The sequence below is a fragment of the Eublepharis macularius genome, chromosome 5 (assembly GCF_028583425.1).
Source record: "Eublepharis macularius isolate TG4126 chromosome 5, MPM_Emac_v1.0, whole genome shotgun sequence".
Classification (NCBI taxonomy): Eukaryota; Metazoa; Chordata; class Lepidosauria; order Squamata; family Eublepharidae; genus Eublepharis; species Eublepharis macularius.
Genome location: NC_072794.1, coordinates 77,360,311 through 77,385,923, shown reverse-complemented (window position 1 = coordinate 77,385,923; position 25,613 = coordinate 77,360,311). Strand labels below are relative to the sequence as shown.

Below are 25,613 nucleotides of genomic sequence, written 5' to 3'. Positions count from 1 at the left end.
CTTTGTTGATGGACGGCAAGCCGGGTGCTGCCCCAGATAACTTGGCCAGGGCTTTGGAGGCTGTTATTGGATGGTTAAAGCAGAGCCAACTGAAACAGAATCCTACTAAGACAGAGGTCCTGCACCTGAGCTGCAGATTGTCAGGTTCTGGGATCCAGCTCCGAACTCTTGATGGGGCACTGCTTGCACCTGTGCCATCAGTGAGACGCTTGGGTGTGGTCCTGGATGTCTCCTTATGTATAGAGGCCCAGGTCACAGCAATTGCCAGATTGGCGTTTTTCCACCTCCACCAAGTTCGGCAACTTTCCCCTTACCTCTCAACCTGTGACCTAGCTACAATGATCCATGCAACAGTCACCTCCAGGTTGGACTACTGTTAACTTGCTCTACACTGGGCTACCCCTGGGTCTGCTCCAGCTGGTTCAGAATGCGGTGGCATTCTGGTCCGTTCTGGTCACATACGACACCAGTATTGCGCCAGCTGCATTGGCTCCCAGTGGAATTCTGGATCAGATTCAAGGTCTTGGTCTAAACCTTTAAAGCACTTAGTGGACTGGGACCAGCATATTTACGGGACTACTTCTCACTAGGGGTGTGCACTAGAAAAAAATCCAGAATAACCCTAAACCTGAAGCAGCAAGCTGGTTCGGGTATTTAAGCTGCTTCAGAATGCTCTGTAAATATTCTGAGCATACTGAAGATCAAAGCAGGTTTTTTCATTGGATGGGAGGGGGGAGAGTGAGTTCCCTCTTCCCTCCTCCCAGTGGATGAAAAAGCCTGCCTGGAGTTTTGAAAGATCAAAGCAGCCCTGCAAACAGCAGAATTGAGCTTTTAAAACTTCCAGGCTGGCTTTTTCATCCAATGGGAGGGAGGAAGAGGGAACTCCCTCTTCCCCCCTCCCACTGGGCGAAAAAGCCTGCTTGGAGTTTTGAAAGCTCAACGCAGCCCTGCAAAGAGCTGATTTGAGCTTTTAAAACTTCCAGGCTGGCTTTTTCATCCAATGGGAGTGAGGAAGAGGAAACTCCCTCTTCCCCGCTCCATCAGGTAAAAAAGATGTTGGGAGCTTTGAAAGCATCAGCAGCAGCACTTTTCTTGCATTTGCAAAGGGCAAGGAAAGTGCTGCTGCTGCTCTACACAAAGCTTTCCGAAGTGTTCCGAATGCTTCGGAAAGCTTTGCTTCGGGCTTCCCGAATTGGCTCAGCAATGCTGGGGCCGATTCAGGAACCCCTGAATCTATACAAATCAGGCCCTATTTGGGGTAATAACTCAAATAGGAAATCCAAAGTGCATACCCCTACTTCTAACCTTATGTTCCCCGGAGCACACTTAGATCAATGGATAAACATCTCTTGGTGGTTCCCGGCCCCAAAGAGATCTACCTTGCCTCAACCAGGACCAGGGCCTTCTCAGCCCTGGCTCCCACCTGGTGGAACTCTCTTGTCTGTGGAGACTTGGGCTCAGCAAGAATTGTTATCTTTCTGCCGGACCTGTAAGACGTTCCACCAGGTATATGGTAGCTGAGGCAGGTGGGCTGTGAAACCGACCTCCTGCCATGCGGGGGGGGAACAGTTTACGCTCTCTTCTGTCAGCATCTAATAGTTGGCCATCCAGCTCCATGGATTGCTGTTCTATATATTGTTTTTATCTGGTTTTAAAGTAATACGTTGATGTATTTTAAATATATTGTATTCCATTCTGGGCCCATTTGTGGAGAGAGCAAATTAGAAATATAATAAATAATGATAATAATATGAAAACTATTAAAAGTAAAAAATAACACCAGGCTTGCTTAGGGAGCAATCCTAAGCAGGTCTGCTCAAAAATATGTCCCATGCTATTCAATGAGGTTTATTCCCAGGAAAATGTCCTTAGAATTGTATCCTTTCTTACCTTTGAAGTGGAAGAAATCCTGTGCCAAGGTAACTATTATTGTGTATTGGAAACTGCCCTTTTTGCCCCCAAAGAGTATAAACATCTGTATATTATGTGCAAGGACACTTATTTTAAACATACACAGTCAACATGTCAGCAGATGATTGGCATGGTCAACTTATATCATCTCTTTGTTCTATGTGGTTTGAATCCAGCTGGTATCTTTTTAATATTGACTTCTAGCCATAGGATGGGTATGTGATCATAAATTTATTTATGTCATTTATAGTCCGCCTTTCTCAATGAGACTCAAGGTGGATTACATAGTGTGAGATTAGTACAATCAGTAGCAAGGACAGGGGCAGGTATTTCCATACAGTGTCAAGAACATTTCCATAAACAATGTCATAGGGTAAATGAATACAAAGTTACAAAGACATAACAATAGCAAGGATCCAATATGGGGTTGAAGAATAGCTGAAACAGAACCTAATCAGTTCTAGGACTGACATTAAACAACATGAAGCACAGGTAGTATATAGGAGTACATGTTTAAAGCAAGAGATAATATGTAAGGCAACATAATGGTGACATCTATGGTTCCTAACTCATTAGCAAAACATCTGAGACCCCCTCCCTACAATACTACCCTTCTGACAAAAAAGCCTTTTTGAATAATTCGGTTTTGCATTGTTTGTGGAAAACCAGGAGCATGGGGGCTCTCCTGACCTCAGGAAGGACATTCCATAGGGTAGGGGGTAGGGGCCACCGCAGAGAAAGCCCATGTACGGACTGCCGTTGATTTTGCCCATGTGCAGGCTGGCACCTGTAAGAGACCCTGGAAAGAAGTCCACTGGTGTGTACGCAATTTTCTGTAACCTAAATAATTTGGGTTTATTTCTGTTTGAAGAAGGCACCAAGAGTTGAATGTGCAGTAGCACTCAGTAATGAGCATTTCATTCTGAACAATCAAGGATTCTATTGGATAAAGACATTTATTTAAATAATTTCTATCATACTATATTCAGCAAAGTGCTTGCTTGTGATGGTTCACAGATAATCAAACAAAATAAATTGAAACACAATATAAACATTAACACATAGTACATTTTTAAAAACCACGATTAGGAGGAGGGTAACATTCTTTAAGGATCCTTAGACTACCTATCATCTGCTAAAAGTTAACACATGTAAAGCCTGTTTAAGAGCACTTTCATATTAAGTGGTAACAAGATTAGGTTGTGAGTGCCACAACCATTGATGAGATTGACACTGAGTAATTCTGACCCAGCACAGGACACAGCATTACAGACCACAAATGGGTTACAATGGATGCTTTAAGCCTCAAGTCCTACTTTCTTCCCATACTTAGCCCACCTTTTTTTCCTGAGACTCAGGGAAGATTACAAAATATTAAAAAAAATGTAATCAGACAGAATGAGACGCCCAGTAAACAAAGGGACAAGGATTACAGAATTAGAAAGCTATGCAAACAAACTGTGTAAGGCATGGTATATAATGTAGAAAATGGATTACAAATAACATGGCATTTACTTTGTCTTTAAAAAAAGAATGAGAATGGGCCCTTACTGGTATCAGGGCATATACAGTATAGTATCCATGGCATCTTGGGAAAGATAATCCCTACCGTTCTGACCAAATCCAGATTGGTAAAATACTTCTAAGCAGCTATGGCACTGAAAGAATTTTTCAGAGGAGGGTGTGAAACAGCCACTCTTGATGACAGGGCAATCGTCTCACATTTCCATTACTCCTTCCTTCTTGTAGTCATCAGAAGGCTAGAGCAAGTGTTCCCCACCATATAAAAACATTAGTTTTATGTGTATCTATTTTCTTTGTCCTTCAGATGGCCTTAGGGGTGATAAATTGAGAGTTACATGATCTAGTTTATGTAGAACTAGGAAATGATTCTTAATAGACCCAGTTGTTTCTTAAAGTATAAGAGGTCAAGAAACAGTCATGGCTTCTATAGGCTTAGGCTGCAGCCTAATAGCTGTTATTGGTTTCCTCTGTTTTTTACTGTTATGTCTATTTTTATTGAATAGTATATATTTAAATGTTTTTTTATGTTGAAATGTTTGATGTTGGCTGCATTGTGCTGTTTGGGTGGTAAAGCAGCCTAGCACTGTTTAAAATAAAAAATAAATTATGCTCAGCAAATAGGAATATCTCCCATTTACATTAATGGGACTATCTTATCAAGAAATATGGTTAGGACTGAACTGTTATGGATGCAAAGAAGAGGAAGTTCTTTATCACATGCATTAGTGCAGGCCTACTGAAGGTCTTGGTTACACTTCTAGGTAGGAGACTAGTGATTGCACTGGAGGGCAGAACAAAATCTGCTTTTCTTGCTTTGACAACAATGAGTTGGCTATAAGGTGTCCCTTATGATTTCTGCAGATGTCTATTGAAAGGGTATAGCCTTCTTGGAAGAATCCCACATTGTCCTGCAAAATCCCTGGATCTTCAGGAGCAGCTTTTCAACTGTAGCAGGAAGGTGGACAAAGAGTCACATAACACTAAGATTTTAGTGGCACCTTAGAGACAAACAAGATATTCAGGGCTCCCTTCTTCAGATACAAGTAGGAATGGAGATCCATGAGCCTTTATGTCCCAGCCAAAAGGTGGGAGGGATGTTACAAGGAAGGGCATCAGGACGCAAAAGTATAATGCAGTTTGATTAGATGGGAAGATATCAGGATATAAAGGTACAATGGTACAATGCAGCTTGATTAAAGCAGAAATTAGCATTTGTAGTGAGGTAAGAATCCTAAATCTCTGTTGAGGTAGAGGCATCCATTGTTCTGAATTTGTGAATGAACTTAATTTCAGCAATCTCACATAATCCCCCCTCGAAGTTTTTCAGTTTGAAGATAGGCACTTTTAGGTCAGCAATAGAATGTCCTGGAAGATTAAAATGTTCTCCCACTGATTTTTGAGTGTCTTGATTTCTAATGTCAGATTTATGTCAATTTATGCAAAACCGAACTATTCTAAAAGGCTTTTTACTCAAATAGGAGGGCTGTATTGTAGGGATGGGGGTCTCAGATGCTTTGCTAATGAGTTAGGGACCATAGACTTCATCACTATATTGCCTTACATATTATCTGCTGCTTTAAATATGTACTTCTATGTACCACCAGTGCTACATGTTGTCTAATGTTAATCCTAGAATTGATTTATGTTCTGCTTCAGTATTTTTTCTACTCTGTATTAGATTCTTGCCAATACTGTCTTTTAAACTTTTATCTATTTACTCTATGGCATTGTTTATGGAAATGTCCTTGATATTGTATTGAAATGTACTTGATACTGATTGTACTAATCTCATACTGTGTAATCTGCCTTGAGTCTCAGTGAGAAAAGCAGACTATACATGACATAAATAGATTTATTCTTTTGCACAGGGACTGACCCGTCTGTCCAATATAGAGCATGGAAGGGCATTGCTCACACTTGATAGCCCAAACGAAACAGCAAGAGAACAATACTGGCTGTCACATACAGCTTTCAGCCCAAACCAGTTCAACACATCATCAACGACTTGCAATGAGAGATGGGCACGAACCAAAATTCATGATGAACCGGGCTGGTTCGTGGTTCACAAACCGGCAGTTCGTCAGAGCCCATTTCTGATGAACCACCATGAACTTTATGCTGGTTTGTTTGTTTTGTTTTTTGGTTCATCACTGCAGACAGCCTGGTGCCAATCAATCAGTTTCCTAGGCAACTGGGGATGGACTTCCTGCAGACCTTCTGCTGACCCGGATGTGGCTGGCAGTGACGATTTGCTGACCTGGATGTGATGTTTTCATGAACTAAACGAACCGGTTTGTGAACCAGGGCAGGTTCGTGAAATGCAACGAACCACAAACCACACGGTTCATTTTTCCCCCGATTCGTGCCTATCTCTACTTGCAACCTATGCTGGTCAATGATACTCTTCTCTCACAAGCATTGGAAGGTAAACCTTTTCTTGCTCCTTAACCTTAGTCAGCCCCCTAATCTTAAACAACTTCTCACTCATAATAAAGTACTTCCCAACACTGACACAGACTCTGGGGCCAGAGCCTGCAACAAATCAAGATGCCAACTCTGTCCCCAAACTTACTCCAACAGCACAATTGCTGGTCCTAACACCAGTTATACCATCTCAGGTTAATTCAATGGTTCATCTTCCAATGTTATGTGTGCTATCTAGTGTGAGGATTGGAAGTTGTTAGGAGAAGGAAAAGAAATCATGTGAGGCAAGTGAGATGCGCCCCACAAGTCCTTGAGGGTCCCCCACTTATACTCTTCTAATGCCAAGGTTATCTCACAATTATGAATGGATCTCAGTATAGTAACATACTTATATGCTACTTTTCTAGACAGATTAGTGCCCCACTCAGAGTAGGGAACAAAGTCGTTGTTATCCCCATTATTCAGCTGGAGAGCCGGGGATGAGAAGAGTGGCTTACCCAAGGCCTCCTACTGAGCTCATGGTAGTAGTGGGATTCAAACTGGCAGAGTGCTAATTTGCAACCCAATCATGAACCCCTCTTACTATAAAGCTACAATATAGCTCTCGCTATAAAACTACACTATAAGTAGTTTCATCACCTATCATATCTATAATTATAGCACAAAAATATTACTAATAACTGCTTATGTTAGATTTAATGACACTTTTTAAAAACATGAAAAAGTAAATGTACACAGGACTGCAAAGTTGGAAATGTTTATTATTTTCTAGCACTGAAAAATGAGATGTCTCTGATATTTTCTTAAGTCAAGGGATGGTAATAACTAAAAATGCTCCGTGTGCTATTAAGTGGATGGTGCTAGTCAAAGATAGTCAGCAAGCTGCTTGTGTTGCTTAGTGTTGATAAGATGCATAAACAATGCCCCACAAATTGGCAAGCAACCTTCATTGTTTGCGGTAAAACTGGCACGCCTTCAGAGGGAACCTGGAGCATATAATTGCTGTGAAATTTTCAGTTTATTTGAAGGCCTGGGAAATTGTGCCTCTCTCTAAGAGTAGCTCTTCTTCCCAAATACAAGGAAAAGCTCATTGAAGCATTTTCCAAGGTAGTGCAAAAACTGGGCTTTGTAACCACACAGAAGTAATTCAACTTATGCCATTACCCATTTGCATAAGAGAACTATGAACAACTATACTATTTACATTGAGATTATATGGTTGTGCAGACTGTAAAGTTTAAATTAGATGCAGGAAACTATATCTAGATGTGCACCTGCCTAGTCTACTGAGCAGTCCTTAGCTGGTATTTGCTAGGGAGATAGATTTACAGTGTTTCTTTTCAACCGTTTAAGTAGGATTAGGCAGTTGCAGAATATTGCACCCAGGGAGAGTTATTCTTCGGTTAAGGCCTAGGTTGGCTAAAAATGATTAAACAGCAATTATACACTATTGTTTCCATTGCACACTGTTCATAACTACATGATAATTCTTATCTTTATTACATATTCACATAGTATCTAAAATGAGATATTACACTTACTTTGAAGTGTGAAACATAATAGATGTTAAAAATGTCTCCCAGTTTTATTTTAATTCACAATTTTTCAATAGGAAAGGACCTCACTAGGTTTAATATTTCAAGAAAAGAAATTTGAAAACATATAACCAAAGCATAAGCGACTGGTTGTAACTCCTAAGAACCAATTGAAAAGATTCAATCACAAAATACAATAACATCTGCTATGGTATCTTCAGGTACAGAGATCTGTGACTAAAGTTACCTATTTTTATGACTGATTTAGTTTAAAGGAATGAAGGTGAAGCTGCATCAATTGGAGTGTAAGAAAGAAGAGCTGCCCAAAGCCAGCATCACATATTGAATTTGAAATAACCATCCCGATTTTTATCTGAACAAAATTTGGTGTTTCTGTCTTATGACATCCAACATAATTTAACAATTAATTTAATTACACCTCCATTTGGAAAAAGGCACATTGCCTTCAAAGGTAATATCAACTTTAAAAAGGAAGGCCAATTAATTTGCTAAATATTTTGAGCTTTCATTAAGGCCTTATGCGTTATGGGAAGAAAAAGTGGCCATGACTGATCTCCCAACAAAAATGCTTGTATTGCAAACAGTAATAAAAATAACAGCATCAGCAAAAGAGCAAAGTCATCTCTCACTTTCAAATTCCATCATTTGTTGCAGAATTTTGCATATGGTAGCCGTTGCACAGTTGATGCAGTAGAACCAAGTCCTTTTCATGCACTGCAAGCAGAAGACAGTGCCAAAGGCATCAATTATACACAATTAAAGATTTAACAGTACAACATTTGCTTATCTAAGATCAAGGAGGAATTCTTATTTTATCACAGACAACAAGACCAAAGAATATTCACAGCTACTAATACAGAGCAAAAATGGTTTTAGGTGGGTAGCCATGTTGATCTGTAGAACAGCAGGATTTGAGTCCAGTGGCACCTTAGAGACCAAAAAGATTTTCAGGGTATAAGCTTTCAAGAGTCTGAGCTCCCTGGGAGGAATCAAATCCTCCATTTCAAATCCTACAGAGCAAAAATGACAGTGTTTGGAACCTAAGTCACTATGATGCAACAGTACAAGAATACTGCTTTTGGGAACTCTTGGTACTAGCTACAAATCCAGAGGAACCATATGAAGTTCTTGTTTCAACTATGAAAACTGAAGATTTTATAAAGAAGCTGCAAGAGACTAAGAACTCAGGGAAGAAAGCTATATATTTTGATGGACTTGTCATTTCCTTGACAAACCTTTCTGGCTTTACTTGGGGTACTTGGCTGACATATTTGACAGACTCAATGAACTTTATATTTGCCTACCAGGCAAAAACTGGGACTTCTTCATTATGCTTCAGAAAGTGCAGAGTTGTACTAAAAATTATGCTGTGGAATAGCTGTCTGCAGCAAGAGGACTTAAGCATGTTTGTCTTGAGACATACCTAGTAATCCTTACCTTAAAACACCTTAAGTCTAAACATGGCAGGGGAACATGATGATGATGATGATGCCCATCACATTTCACTCACCCTTCTAGGTCAATGCATTAGAAATAACACCAGCTGTAAGTGCAAGGATTTATTAACATTTTAAAGGACATGCAATCTTTTCTACCCCACCCCACATCCAGGGTGGGAGGAAGAATAAGTCTTCCTACAAACTAGTCTTGCCTATATGGCTTGTGCATAGGCAACATTTAATCACATTCAACCCATGGTTGAAGCAAGAAACAAGCATGCCTTGGAGGAAGGTGTAATCAACCAGCATAGGTAGAATCTAAATGCTATGTGAAGAACTTTGGCAATCTCTATTGTTATCTTTTATGAGTTGTTAAGAAACGCTACAAACCACAACATTGTTATTGCTCAAATATTTTCTAAGAATTTCCAGTAAATGTTGAATTTCTAATAGCATTTTTAAATTTCAAGGTTTGCTCTTCTCCATTAAAACACAAGCACCTCACCTTATTCAATGATGGATTTAAGGAATTCAAAGCTGTTCACAGGTTGATGAGATTCTGTCAAAAGAAATTTCACGTTTACACTTAACACGAAAAACTATAAAAACGCAGTTGGATCCTACGTATTGCAAACACAGAAGGGACCCTGCCTCCTCATTTTCATTGCAGCCCCCTGTGCCCTTGGAAAAACCACTTCAGAAGGCTGTGAACCTTCAGAAACAAGGCTGATGTGGTTTGGGGAGCAGAATTTGCCCTTCACCATTGTCTTCCATGGATGCAACAAAAGCTCACACATAAGAGTAGGACGGACAATTTTTCACCAATTCCTCATTTCTACTGCACTGTCCTTTTGCCTTTCCTGGGAGTTGATCAGCCCTCACAAGAGGCTTTCAGGATGATGATATAGGTTGCAGCAGTGGGAATGGACAAAGATTCCTTCCATAAGCTTGCTCCATTTAGAGTTTAGGATCCAACCCAATATAATGTAAACAGTATAAAAATACCTGATATAATGGTAGAGTAAAAACAGATTAACTGGCTGCCAGGCATGACCAGGTTGAGTATGCATACACCCACTGATTTCAAGGTTTTGCAATATGCCATTGTGTAGACATATTTGTTTTAACACAAATTAAAGTACTGAAGCTTTCACTAAAGTTTTAACAATGGTTAAAATTAATTGCATGCAGTTTATTCATGAGATTTTAATATTCAGAATTTTGGAAGTGATGTTAAGTCTTCAAGGTTGGGCAGACTGGAGTTCTCTAAAAATTGTACCCTACTGGCTCAAAGCTGAAGGGCATTAACCATTGTGGTGTGCCCGGTACTAGTCAAAAACCTAGGAGCTGCACAAGTCTTGAGTACAGAACAAGAGTGGATGGGGAAGAGACTCCCCACGTCCTCCCAATAGCACAATTAAAGCTCATCTAGTTGAAAGTTTGCACTACCTGCGCACACACACATTGGAATGTTTTAAATCACATACAGAATTAAACAGGACAAGGAGAGGGGAAAAGAACTGCCTGCTTGAAACTCATCCCCTAACTGTGCCAGGATAATTTTTCTCCACTTCTACCACAGTTAAAACCTTCAGTCTATTCATTACTGTCCTTTTATAGTATTTTTATTTAATAAAACCTATTAAGACTACCATACAAATCTCTTTACTTATGCTTTTATCTTTTAACTGATCAATTTTTATATTGCTGACATCCCCTCTTCACCATTTGCTCATTTAAAAATTCATAGTACATGAGCTATGTCTCTGGAGAAAATGTCTATAAAATTTGTTACAGCTGGCAAATGTGTATGAGTCAGTGATAGCACATGACTAAATGCTTCACAGAAAATAAAACTTGTTTCTGTAGTAAGCAGAACTGTTTAAATGTTATTTATTTTTATGTTTCAAAGAAAATATATTGTGAAGTGCTGCATTGATTTAATACGCAACAGTGTCTGTGTACACGCTGTACAAGGAAAATTTATGAAACCTTTGCACAACTCCTTTAATTGAATTTTCCAAATCTCTCACCACACACAAATAATCAATATCTTCTGCAGAGAAAACCAGTCAGAATTATTACAGCCTTTCTTTTCAATTTTGTTGTCATCAGCACATACAGAGCACCTGGATATTTGTAATGTCTGGATTGCAAGTTATTTATGCCTCTTAAAATATAATTGCTATTAAATGAGTCCAAACCGATGTTCCTTTCCTTTATTTAAAATAACTATTGAATGCCCCAAAGAAGGAACAGGTATTTAGGAATATTTATAGTCATGTAGGAGCTACTATGCATAGCAATGATATAATGAATAGGTTAAGTTTTCATTTTGCTTGATAATCTAATGTCAGATTTTGTAAAACATGTTTTTGGAAGAGAAACCCCATGTGTAAAACAAATACATCAAAGACTATGAATGAATGTTACAGGGTAGGTCCTCATATAAGGAATGCACTCTGACAGGTCCATTGTATGTATATGGGTGGTTATGTATATCTCTGAAGGTTGTAAGGTTCATATGCATTTGTATGTCTGCCACCAACGGTAATAGCTTAATATTTCATAGTATAGGATATTAAATCACCAGAGAAGTTTGTAGCTTGCTTCCCAAATATCTATCATCCATCAGCCTCGGATGCTACCTGCACTGAAATCTGATGTTTTAAAATTCACACCCTAATTATAACTGTGCCATGTGTTAGCATCTTTTGGGGAAACAAGGCAGTCTTTCCCATTTTTTCAGTCTACCCAGTCATACACTATTTATGGGTCAAAAGAATAACCAAGTGGAGATCATTTTTTCCTGTTAAGTAACATTTCTCAACAGACAGATTAAAGTCACCTGAAGCAAAATAATAAAAAAAACACCTAGAAACATCAATGCAGTCAAAAATTTGTCTTTTATGAAATAATCACAAGACTGACACAGACTCAAAAGGAACTAACAGTACAATCCTAAACAGGTCTAATCAGAATCCTACTCAGGTCTATTCAATGGGGCTTACTCTCAGGAAAGCACTCTTAAGATCACACCATAAAAGAGCATTAATACTGTCAAAGGAAGGTAAGAAAGAATCCATTATAAATTTATATAAGACTTTGTTTTAATATTTGTTTAGACTTGGCAAAGATGCTAAAAACCAATAAGGATACTCTTATGTCTAGTACACTGTAGCTCAGACTGGAATCTGGCGACCTCTGGGAGTATGCAATAGTATGCTAGCAGACCTGTGAATTCTTTGCAAGGACAGAAGACAAGCATCTCATGCCTATCTAACTAATATGAAAACAAAGCTCTCTCTGTTTATAGAAATGGAGGGAGGAACTTAGTGCCTATCAGCTCTCCCCTTGTTTGAAGGGCATGAGGTTGTACAGATGCTGCAACCTTTAGACACCTAGCTTTCGGATCACCTCAGAGCACTAGTCAGAAAACATCCTGATAAGTTGCTGGGTTTCAGTAGTTCAGCTACAGGAGCTTGGTTGAGGGACTCAAAGAGTACTAATACACTGTAGCTAATTTAGGAAAAAAACTAACTTCCACTCTATTTTCCAATGCAAAAGATTTCACCAGATAGAGGCTCCAATAATAGCCATTGGTGGTTTTCCATTAAATACCAGTTCAGGTTTCACGTGATGCTGCTCTGTTTCTATGAGCAGCTCTGAGCATTTTTCAGGCCTCTGCAGTTAGAAGATGTTATCCAATATGGAGGTTTCTTGCTGTCTGGTTTCTTGCAAGTCTCTTCTAATGAAGGCATTAGGCTCATTAGTACTTGGGGTCAAGGACTTTTAAATTAATAGTCCTGTAGAATCAGCTACCCTCTGACAGCTGACATGTAAGACAGTACAAACATTTTACTTGAAGATGTTTTAGAATGGTAGCTGGTTCCTCAAAAGAATACAGCCAGAACCACTAGGTGATGGATTACTCTGGGGCATGCAGAGCTTGCTACACTTTTTTGAAAGGGGCTAGATGTTGTGTGGCAGAGATAGTGAGGGTCTGGGCATCCATGCAATTTTTTAAATCAAAATGGTGATCTCTGGATTGCTGAAGATACCTATCTTTTATCTAGACCATTTAGAACTGCTTGCTGTCCAAGACAAGAAAGAGGGTAAGATGACTCACCATATCAGGTGGCATGCATTTCAACAAAGTCACAGAAAATAAAAGGACAAATGAAGATTGCTTGGATTTTTAAAAAATGTTCCAATTTTTGGTGCTTTGCCTTGCAGACCATTTGGGTTGTTGATGAATAGTTTAATGGGTAGAAAATCACTTGTAGATCTGGCACAAAGCAGCGTACTTTTCTCAGGCATTTAATAATTGTCTAAGAGTCAGCAGGATGAAGGTTCATTTTGTTTGTATTCACTCCTCCAAAATGCTAAAACTATTAAACTTCCCCTTTGAAATATGCAGAGTGCAACCTACGCATACATAAAGCATGCTTTGGATGGCAGCAAAATGACTAGATTTCATCTCCTGGCAGCTGCTCTAATGTTTGCTTACATTCTCTTCAAAAAACATTTTGTTTACTGTAAATGCTAGTCATGGACAAACAATGGTGCTATTTTTTATGTTGCTAATGCAAAATGATATACTAAGATCTCTATAATGCTGCCCATTGACAAAGGAATGTTCTGAATTAAGTTGTTTCAAGTAGAGGTCGTTTATGTAAAGTAAATAAATTTCATGCCTCACCATGTGATGATAATGTGACATTCCATCTGTATCAAGCCAAAGAATAGTCATAGGTTTTGTGTACTGAGCGTAACAAATTAAAAATAATTACAGAAAACCACTTCCAAAACTAAAAAACAAGAATGCAAGAATACTTCGTCCCCCCTAGCAATCTTTTATGCCTTTACATCTGATATATTCTCCATCAGCACAGCACAACACATCTGGCTTTATTATAGCAATCTTGATATTAATTTTTTTTAAAAAATCATATTGACCTCCATGTGGTATTAGAATCCTTTTCAGTTCAAGCAACCTTTCTTAACTGGCTAGCTCTTCAACATTAAAGACTGAAGCGAACATTATAATTCAGGATCATATTTAATCAACTGTTATTCTTGAGTGCAAAGAAGTCCATACTCTTATTTTTACATTAACTATGAAGATACCATTCCCAAAAGGAGGCCTATGATATCACGGTTTGTGTTTTCTGGCTTCTTTAGCTCAGATGGTAGCAGATCAATTTCATAAAATGATACATTAACATCAAGGCCTCAGCCAAAAAATTAAGAATTCTGTCAAATTAGACTTTCAACTCACTCTTCCATCCTTATCCTCCATGGAGCCAGGGGACTGTATCAAATTTGACTGATTTTCTAAACCTACAGCTGCAAGAACTGTATGGAACCAAGATGAAACAGCCAAGCTTGATTTTGGTCATGGATATCATAGTAGATAGTTTCTCTTATTGCTATTGTACAGGACAGTACAAGTACACTTTGATTTGTTTTAACAACAGAAAAGCCTTATTCAAATTCTAAATTACTGATAGGTATCAAAATGACCTCCATGACAGTGAATTGTGGCAACAGAGAATTAGGAAAACTGGAATGAAATACAAAAGAATGCAACAGATGGATGGCCTAATTTTCTTCAGAGGGAAGGGAACATTTCTCTACTAAGAAAATTTGGAATGCTTGGGAAACTTGAGGGCTATTTGATACTACTCCCTTTTCACAAAATCCTTATCACTGGTCCTTTTCAAAGGGCCTTAAAAAGTTTTATTTATTTTGGCATGTCTTTTGGCCTTAGTTTTTTTTAAATTTATTTATTTAACTTATATATTGCCTTTCCACCATATTCAGTGTTTAAGCAGTTTACAGAACAAATATAAAACCACTATTAAAATAATATAATACAAACATTAATATTGGTAATGCAATATTAAAATAGGAATACAAACATTAAATAATCAATAATACAGTAGAATACAAACATTAAAACCCATACATCTAAAAGAACAGCACCATCAGTAATTCTACTCATGCCCATTATGTATAATAATAAATCATATGGAGTCAAGCCAATAAAAATATTTGGACCAGCCTCCAAAATATCAGACAAAACAGCTCTGCTTTGCAGGCCCTCCAGAATTTCACCGAATCCCAGAGGGATGAGTCTCCTCTGTAAAGCATTCCAGAGGGAGTGAGCCACAACCATAAAAGCCTTCCCTCTAGTTGAAGAGACTTGGGGCCTAGAACCACCAACAGGCCCTGAGTTGTGGACCGTATGGCATGTGGGGGTTATATTAGGAGATGCAGTCCTTTAGGTATGGATACAAAACTATTTGTATTTAAACTTTCCCACCTGTTTGCATTTTATTATGTTTTTTGTTACTTGAGCTTTTTGTGCGTTTTATTGTCAGCTAGTTTGGGAACTTTTGTTGAAATGTGGAGTCACATTTATAAACGAAAATTATAAGCAGAGAACAAAGCCATATGCAAGCTTTTATGTCTCTATATTTATTAATCAAGGATATGCAGATAGGCAAAATCACACACTGAGGCCACTCATAGCCATGATTAAGGATTCTGCAAACCTAAGGGAATTCCCAGGTTTGCATAAAAATATGACAAAAATGATTTGCAGATGTCATTCCCTCCCCTTTTGGAGTTATTTTTGAGGGTTGCCATTACGACCTAAAACGGCCTGTGAAGAGAGACCACAGAGATGGCAGCGAGCAAAAGGATATGAGGAGATTGGGAGCAAAAAGGGGGAGGTGAAGCAGCAAACAGGGAGGGAACACAAATGGCAGTGGACAAAGGAAAATGGTATCTTCCTATCCCAGGATTCCTCGCAGGAATTCCCTTGTTATGTTATTATAAGTCCCCTTAATTCCAGCAACTCTGTAACCACACTGAACTGGAATTTTAGGACAGACACATTGATACTAAATGCTGCAGCACAATATGGGAAATGTTTTAAATGCCTCACTCCCTAAGTCATCCTGATGTTCTACTCATTGGTTTGAATACTGTAAAACGGTGTCCACGTTTAGAGTCCTACAGGCACAGGTCAATACATGCAATCATTACCTTATGGATTCTAAGGGCAAAGATCTGTAAGCTCATGTTTGTGTGCACAGCCCTCAACATAACATTCTGTCCAATGTATGGACATCTGACTGAGCTAATGCAAGTGTCTGGCAGACCAGTCAGTTCTGCTTCTCTACCACATATAAGCTGTGTATACTTGGAACTTTGTGTGAACGGAGCTCTGAAGTTCTCACACAGAAGCACTGAAGGCAGCTGTGACACTTTTTACCTTCAAAGTAAAAATTAAAAATGACTAAAAGGGAAAGTCTATATGTTGCCTTAAGAACAGAAAAGCTTTCTTTTCAAGAATCCTATTACAGATACAAAGCAACCAAAAGTATGCAAGAAAGAAGGGTGAGGGGGATGGAATCAAGAACGTCATTTGTTCGCTATATGTTAAAAAAAGAACGAGACAACATCTGACAGTTCACAAGCGAAGTCTTCATCTTTTAAAAAGGTCTTTATATTGTTCCTTTCTGAAACCATAACCACAAGGGAAAATTAATCTATTTGATCAAGATGTGCAGTTGCTTGTCTGGCCCCAAGAATATGCTGCTGAGCTACAGAGATTTCAGGTCATATTGATATCAGTGCTAAATGACTTCAAACTTCGGGTGAGGGCAGGAAGTACTGCTTTATGTTTAAGTCACAGGATGCGGAACCAGCTGTCATTTCATTTCAGATTTAACCTAGGATACTGGACAAGGTAGCCTCCTTCATAGCTTCCAACCATCACATTGTAATAGAAGACCTGGAAGCTCTTTTCCTAATACTTCGACTAAGTGCTGGTGTAGTTCAAAGTCATATCCCATCACTACAGTATATTCTCTAAGCCTACTTATTTAGCATGTCAAGTGTCTCAAGCTCATAGTTTTTATCACAGCAATCATCCTGTAATACTCCATCTGCCATAAGAAACCTGCTTCGCCTCTCCCAAACATAGTATGAGCTACTGAAAGGAGGAGGACTGCCCAGTTCCCACCTGTAGAGCTTCATCCCCTTAAGGGAAATTTACAGTAACTGCATGACTATGCTTTTTTTGCAGGACAGTCAACTCAAAACCACAGTCAAGAGAGGCAGGAGAGAAGACAGCCATATGCTACCAGACTGGACTTCCTTTTGTTTCCAGTGCCATTACCAAGGCACGTTCCTTTGGTGTGAAATCTAGCAACACATTTTTGCTAGCTGTGAATTTCTGGATTTTGAAGGATACTGAGGATGGAGCAGGATAGGAGGGGAGTATGCTGTGGCAAAATTAGTTGCAGGGTGGCTTGTGGCCCTAAGTTTTGCAAGCACGGTTAGGGTAGCTTATGGGCAGAGACCAGTAGCAGTGGGAAGAAGATATGAAGTAGGGGAACGAGTAGTTGTTTTAGAGTTTGCTACCTGCCCAAAATTTAACCTATCTAGAGACATGTGGGAGAAAGGGTACTCAGTGGAACTCCCCCTCTCATATTGATGTTGTGCAATACCGGTCTGGAAAAGAATATCTCCATCAGTTGAGTCTACTGCTGTGAATGTGTGATTGATACTTGACTGGAAGAAGGTGACTGTTAATTTAGCACATAAAATAAGGTCCTTCATCAACCCTGAATTCGGAGACCGCTGGGGAGGTAAGCCACCACCCACTGCAAGCTTCTCTTTTAGAGGTTCCTGCTACAAACAACATCTGCCATTTCTTGTATGAATTGTGTTGGGCACCAGGGCCAGATTAAAATGGCTGTTGATTTACCATCTGTGTGGCTTACTCATGATTGCCTTTACTGAAGTGATCTTTGGTGTTGAGGACCCCTTGAATTACTGTTGGGGACTTTCAATATTCATGTGGAGGCTGGCTCCCTTGTTGGGTTTTGCTCAGGACTTCATGGCCATCATGATAACTACAGGACTATAGTAGGCCATTATAGGCTTAAAGCCATATGCTAGAGCTTCTTTTTTGCACCAAACAGATTTTCTGGTCATTATCACGGCCCAGTTGATGTTGTCTCCTACTCTGTCTCCCTACTCTGCAAGAGTGGAGACCAGATTAAATTGGCCGATCCTAAGAGACACTAATGGATTCAAATAGATTCCAAAATGCTCTTGAGGATTTTAAGAACTTGTACAGAAGCTCTTTAGAAACCATGGTAGGATATCCAGTATCTTCACCCTCCTTTATATAGTGCCCTGGTTTCCTGGATTATTGAGAAGTTGAGAGAACTTAAGGGGATTGGGCATGAATCAGACAAAACGTCACAGGAGTTGACTGAACACCTTTGAAGTAGTAGCAACAAAGGCAACAAGAGTTTTCCCTCTCCAATTTTATTTAGGATAGCACATAATTTGATGACTTCTTGTTTGCAAATTGACTCAGCCAACATGGACAAGTTAATCCATGCCACTGCAACAAGAGGTTTAATGAGACAGAGCTGACTTCTTCAGATACAATACAGCCATTGCATCTGAAGAAATGAGCTCTGTCTCACAAGACCTTATGCTGAAATAAATGTTAAATCTTCAAGATGTCACTAGATTTCTGTTTTGTTTCACTACAATAGATTAACACAGCTACCTCCCTAGAAGTCCTATGTGGACCTGCCAATGACAACATGGAAACTACAGTTGTTCCGAGATAAACCAAAAGTCTACAGACAAATCCCTTCCAGGATTGTTGATCGTCTTTAAAATGGCACTTGATTTGTTTTATTTTGCTACAGCAAACTAACATGGCCACTCTCTTGAAAGTTTAAACTTTAAAGCTTTACATGGCCTGTGACCACTCATCTGAACTTTAAAGCTTTACATGGCCTGTGACCACCTCTTCCTACAGGAGCCTGTACATCAGCTACACAATTCATGCCAACCCCTCCTTTCTGTCCCCTCCTATAGCAGGGTGAGGGCCCATTTCAGGACCTTTTCAGTGTTAGTCCTGGAACATTAGGAGAATATTTATTAGCTGGCAGCCAAAGATAGCCAAAGATCGTCTGCACCATCTTTTTCTACGTTGGATAGACAGGGTAAAGTGAATTAGTTTACAGGATCTTTTTAGTTATTTAAATTTTCTCTTTTTTTAGGTTGCTTATTTTTATACTGTTGAAGTTTTAAAATTAGATGTATTTATGTTTGTTCAGTATCTGTGAAGAAAGGCAGTATATAAACAGTTCAACGAACAAACTGCATCTTCAAAAATGTCAGTATCCTGGAGTAAGAATACCTATGACAGCTACTCGTGCTGAGAAATAATTCTTTCTGAGTGAGGTGCTTCCCAGATCCACTGAAGCACTTCTCTGACACACACGTAAGTATAAGCACGATGGAACAATGGAACAGTATTAGTTATGGGAGCAAGGTTTTTTCTAAACCTATCATTCTGCATGCCAGAAGTCTGATATAAGACTAGTATATAACATGCATGTGGCATTTATGCATTTGAAAAAAAATGTCTTCTGAACTGCAGTAAAATTTAAATTTGACCACTTTTTAAACATTTCTGTGAAGGGCGGGAGGAAAAAGTATTCCACGGAACTTCATGGAAGCAGCTCAATTATTTAACCTGGTCATAAGCTTGTTATAAGCCACTCAACTGCACAATGAATGTATCTGTTTTCAAATATATGTCTACATCTTCCCTTGGACCCCCCCAAGTCAGAAAAGCAGTAGATTTAATGACAATCCTTGTGCTCTTAATGCAAAGCATGTTCTTAAGTATCTTGCTGAAAATGGGACTTTATAAAGTAGAGATCATATGTCTTGGGGAAGTGGCAAGGCTGTATTCATAAATGTTTGTAAAGTGCTCTCAGGTCCTCCAGTGATAGACACTGGAGAAAATATTATCATTATTAAAGCCTTGAGATGCATCAAGGCTTTACTGCTCACTCAAAGACCTGAACTTAAGACAAGGTGACATAGGTAAGGAGGAAAAGGTAAAGCTAAAGAAGGAGGCAGCACAGAAACACAGAATTAAATTAAAATTCTCCACATAACAACAACAGTGTGCTTATATACCACCCTTCTGGACAGATTAGTGCCCTACTCAGAACAGTGAACAAAGTCAGTGTTGTAATTATTCACACAATGCAGCTGGGGAGCTGGGGCTGAGAGAAGTGGCTTACCTAAGGCTGAGCTGGCAGTAGTGGGAATCAAAATAGCAGAGTGCTGATTTGTAGCCCAGCCACTTAACCACTATGCTACAAAGGGTCTCTATATCATGATGTCAAGAACAGCTCCAACTACAACTCTGGGTCCATTTACTGAGGTCTAAGACCCTGCTGAGATCAGATAGCCACATATACATTTCTGGGTACAAGATTGCAGCCTTAATTATGTTAAAAGGGGACTGGATAACAATCAGAGCTTAATCTATATTGAAGGTTGAGCCTTGGACCATGCAAATAATAAATTAGAGAACTGAGCACGTGCAGAGTGCATTCCCCTCATTACTGACAGCATATATGCAGCAGAACCACATTTGCCCACTTTGTCTTTCTGACATGTGTACTAATGGCAATATAGGTATGAATCTGTCACATATTACAATGCTCACCTGAAGCAGAAGTGTCATCTTTGCAGTAAAATAACCTTGTGTAAAGCAGCCGTAAGTAATTATGACTACCCAGAGCATGCATGTCTTGGATTAAGATGCATGGCTTTCCAAGAAGCCCCAGCATCTTCCTCCATCCTTAAAAGAAAAATAATCGCACTACTGCTAATTTGTATTAAGGCAGTGCAATCACCTCTTGCTGTAATAAAAACAATAACTCCTCCACTGCCCAAAGAGAGTTGCAATATCATTTTTTTTGCAGAAGTGTTAGCAGAAGATAAAACGCATATAACTTGGGGCTAGCAAGGCCTCACTAGGATTTTACATACTAGCCAAAACTAGCAGTACACTCCCTTTTTAGCAATCCCCAAATAGTTCTGTAATTTTAATACTTCCCTAAGTGAAATAGTGTTTCTCCTGCTAAATAATTGATGGAAATTGGGTGAGTGGTGCCTTTTGAAAGACAAAGACAATCACTGGAAAACTTGTACACTGAACAAAGGCGAACCATATACAAATTCTTCAATGCACTTAATCTGGTTAAGTTCTATGCCTCTCTCAGAGTCCCTGATGAATATTAGTTACATGCACATGACAGTCAGCATTCTGAAGGATGTGAAATAGGAGGCCCTGCAGCAGCTGATGACACTCCTTACCAAATGACACTTCACTGATTATAGTAAGGAAGTTAGGCCCCCACCACACATGATGGTGGGAACCACATTCAGATCCCCACATATGTAACTGAGCTGCAAAAAGCAACTACAGTACTACCTCCAACACATGCTCTTTCCTGAGTCAGAAATGGGCCCCTTGGGTTGCTATAAGCTCCAAAAAGGAGAGAAAAGGCAGGTACAATATGGGTATGTTTTCCCCTTTGGGGTCTTAAGGAACAGGATGGGAATTTCCAACTGAGGAAAAGAGTTAAGCCTCCATGATCTCCAACCCCACCCCCCCATGGCCCTGATCCATATTCCAGCCGCAAACACAACCCCACCCCCATCCAGCAACTACTTTTTTGCAGTTCAGTTATCTGTGCAGACATACAAACACAGGTACCCAGGCTCACATGTGTGTCACCTCTTAGAAGGATGCAACTTGCACACATTCACAAGTGAATGCCTCTGGTTACTAGTAAGTTGGGTCTGTCACATGTTTGTTAAATTCTTGATCCTTAAGGAAGAGATCCCAATATTGCATAGGTTGCAGATCAGCTTGGGGCACTAAGATCTAAGCAGAATCACACAGGCTGGTGCCAAGCCAGTCTTGTGTAGTGGTTAGAGTGCTGCACTAGGAACTTGGAGACCCAGACCCTCACTTTTCACCAGGTAACCTTGTGCTAGTCATTCACCTTGGCCAGCAATATAGGGTTGTTGTGAGCATAAAATGGTTGGGGAAAAGAACCTTGTGTGCTACAGATGGGTGGGATAAAAAATATAGACAGAAACATCCCCACATCTTCAGTACTCATAATAAATTGTTCAGCCAGGAACTTTGGCTTTCAGGTTACATTAGCAAACAGCCCAAGTATCATACAATCAAAAGGCGGAGGGATGGATTTAGTTTGGTTGCAATAAAAGCAAATCTGATATGTTTTTTTGTCAAACATTGTTACAAGTATTTCAGAAGAAACTCGCTAAATGGAACCCTTTGATAACTGCCTGACATCAAAGCAAACATTACATAGTGCTTTTTTAAAAAAATGTACCTCGGGCAGGAAGGCCTCCGTGGTTTCTTCTCAGTTGCTTCAGTTTTCTTACTTGTTCCACTAATAAACAAAATACATTAAGAGATTATGAAAACTTCACTCATGTGATTTAAATGTGTAAAATTAGTAAAAAAATATGCAAGTTCTCCTTTACAACACAACAGATTTGATTTTAAACTATTATCTGCAGAGGTAGCCTTGAGCATCTAGGGCAAAAATGAAAATATTACTACCCCTACTCAGCTATTCAGGGCCTGGGGGGTTCCAAATTGCCTTTCTGTTATTCCTGATGGTTTGTCAAACTGCTGCACTCACCAAATTATTTTAAATATTATTAGAATCTGAAAGTATAGGTGGAGAGGTTAAATAGCAGAGCATCTGCTTTGCATGTAGAGGTCCTAGTTCAATTCCCAGTACCTCCAATAACAAAGATTGGGTGATTTGAAAGACTTTGCCTGAAATCCTAGAAAGCCACTGCTGGTCTTGATAGGCCAATGGTCTGATTTAGTATCAGCCAGCTTCAAGGATTCTCAATAATTTCTAGAAATATTTCAAAATAATTCATTTCGAGACTGTGCTTGATGGTTAAAGGGAATAAGGACATTTTTTTTCTTGTTTTCAAAGACAAATGATATTTATTTTTACGTGACCTGCTGGCCTGGGAGCCATTCCTGAGTTTTTGTGAACATCATAAGTTCTCAAATAACAGTATTTAACTCCAGATAAATTCAGATACACAAAGCTGACTGCTGGCAAAGCAATAATACTAAAGTCAATATTTTGAAATTAGGAGGTTTGGGGTAAAATGCACATCTGTTTATCTTGCTAACATGATACAGACACATATAATCCACGGTAGTCATAAAGGAAATCATAGTTAATTAACAGACAATATGCATGCCATCCCTGAAACTGCTTGCTGGAATCTTAGATTTCCATTTGTGCTTGAATGGCTTAACAAACCGTGAATTATGGCTGTTGTAGTCACTCCTAACTGTTTCATATAAGAACACATTCAATTCAACATGAACTTCCATTACATTCAGGTCAGTTATAATAAAATCACCTTGAATTATATCTACAGTGATTTTTAGTAAAACAAGGTACATGTTTAATTATTTTACTTTATGTGAGAATCTTTTCAATTTTCTGGGTTGCGTGATGAGACTGACATTTGGTATGGTGCTGGACTCAATTACGTCCAAGGTATCTCTAAACTCTAACATTCTACGATTCTATACAACTGAATCAAGAACAAGTATTCCATATTGCTATGTATATATTTCCAGTATTATGTAATATATTAGCTCAAAATGTGAAAAAATGTCTTAATTCTATCAGAAAATGGATGTTATTTTTTTAAAAAAGGTCTTTCTTACATAACTTTCTGTTTTTTCTCACTTCGCTTTTTAAGTTGCAGGAGTTGTCTAAAACACCCATGACATTTTCAAGCTCTCTGGTGCCCTCTAAAGCCTAAAAGAAGAATTAAAAAAATTACATCTCATTCTTGTAGTTGTAAAAGAATGTAATCCCCAAACCCCACACATTTATTTTACTACTTTAAATGACTGTAAAAAATGCACTGAGTAATTAAAAAAAGTTTGCATATGACCAAACACACTAATTAATATGGAGCAGAAAGATCTTTCTTTTCTCTCAGCCTTTGAGAAACCATCCCACCATTTTGTACTACCTGATATTTCCCTTACCTGCTGCCCTACTCCTTGTTGCTGCTCACACCTGCTCTCTGCTCAGTATCCTGACTTGTTCAGTCCTTATCCAAGACACTCTATCATGTTGGACCTTCAAATAAGCTGTGCTATTGGCTTTTGCTTCCTGTACAGACCGAAACCTTTTCCCAATCCTCATCTTCCTCTTCTGGCTACCAGTAGCCTGCCTAGCTTTTGGGATCCAACCTTGCTGACAGTATAGAGTGCTTGATAAATCCACACTATCTGGATTATAAAACTCTTGTGTGCAGAAGGCAGAAGTGAGCAATGCAAGCCTGCAAGTGTATTAGCAGCAACCTCTTCCCCAACGCCACTCACTTATGTCTTTACTTCATTTATAGCCTGCCCTTCTTGCTGAGACTCAACGCAGATTACACTTTGAAAGACAATGCATTCAAATAGCACAAGCCAACCAAGAAACAATGCAATAGAACTAGAATTACAAAAAATTAGAAACAATACAAAAGAAGTATCAGACATAATATTGTTTGGATCCTTTCAAATCTGACTCTGTTGATTCTCCTGGACCTCTCAGCTGCCTTTGATATCCTCAATCGTGGTATCCTTCTGGACTGCCTTTCTGGGCTGTGACTGGGAGGCACTGTTTTTGTGGTGATTCTGGTACTTTCTGAGGGGTAAGTTTCAGATGGTGGTGTTGGGGAATTATTGCTCAGGCCTGGGGAGTCCTGCAAGGTTCATCTTGTCCCCTATGCTCTCCAATATCTACATGGAACTGCCGGTTCTGGTCATCTGGAGATTTGGGCTGGGTTGTCGCTCAGTTCTTCCAGCCAACCCCAAGGACACTGTAGAAACCCTGAACCAATGCCTGGTGGCAGTTCTGGAATAGATGTGAGCTAATAAATTGAAGCTTAATCCCAATGATGGAAGTGCTACTGGTGAGCTGGTCGGACCCAGGACTAAAGGAGGTACCAGTTCTGGATGAGGTTGCATGCACCTTGCAGGAACATGTCTGTAGTTTGGGAGTGCTCTAGGACCCAGGCCTACTGCTGGATAAGGCCAAAACCCTTTACCAGCTTTGCCTGGATAGCCAGCTGTGTCCTTTCCTGGGCAGAAAAGATCTGGCCACTATGGTGCCTGTCCTGGTTATATCTAGATTAGACTTCTGCAATACACTCTGTGTGGGGCTGCCCTTGAAGTGTTTGGAAACTTCAATTGGTGCAGAATGCTACAGACAAGCAATACCCCCTCTACGCACAGCCTACTCCCGCTTGGGCCTATAGATGCTTTCTGGAAGTAAGTAGTATAACCAGGGAAAATTAGTTCATCTATTAACGAGGGCTCTTGAAGGAGTAAGATATCACAAGAAACTTAAAACACCTTAGTATCAGTACTAAAAACACCTTAGTATCACTTGAGTGCCACCTGGCTACATTCCAAATTAAGATATGGAACCCACTGGTCCTTGCCAGTCAATTCCTTGCTACAATGGGATCTTGTATTACCGAGTTGGTAATATTCCTCAAATTGACTATGACTTTTGGCTCAAGAGGGATAAGCATTTTCTCCTCTTGTGGACTAGGATCTTGTGGCCGCTTTCTGGCTAAGGAGGAAATAGCTTCACACATGGGATTAGATAAAAGTTGATTTCCATTTTTGTCAGGGAACTTATATAAAACAACTGATGCAGACTCTCTTTGATTAACTAAATGATTTTTGTTCCTGGTTACTTGTAATAAAGTATGCTGCAATTTCTGGAGTCAAGCGGTTATATTATCTTGTTCCTCATAA

At 39.3% G+C, this 25,613-nt stretch overlaps 1 protein-coding gene across 1 annotated transcript in view; it reads right to left on the bottom strand.

Moving 5' to 3' along the window:
* Window positions 1-6,616: 6,616 nt before the first annotated feature.
* ITGB3BP (integrin subunit beta 3 binding protein) overlaps window positions 6,617-25,613 on the bottom strand; it is a 49,590-nt gene continuing 30,593 nt past the window's right edge. The window contains exons 6-9 of the mRNA XM_054981886.1: window positions 23,514-23,607; window positions 22,135-22,194; window positions 9,360-9,413; window positions 6,617-8,129 (exon numbers count right to left, since the gene is read on the bottom strand). Coding sequence (XP_054837861.1) covers window positions 9,361-9,413; window positions 22,135-22,194; window positions 23,514-23,607 — 207 coding nt within the window. The 3' untranslated portion in view covers window positions 6,617-8,129; window position 9,360. The remainder of the gene's footprint in view (window positions 8,130-9,359; window positions 9,414-22,134; window positions 22,195-23,513; window positions 23,608-25,613) is intronic.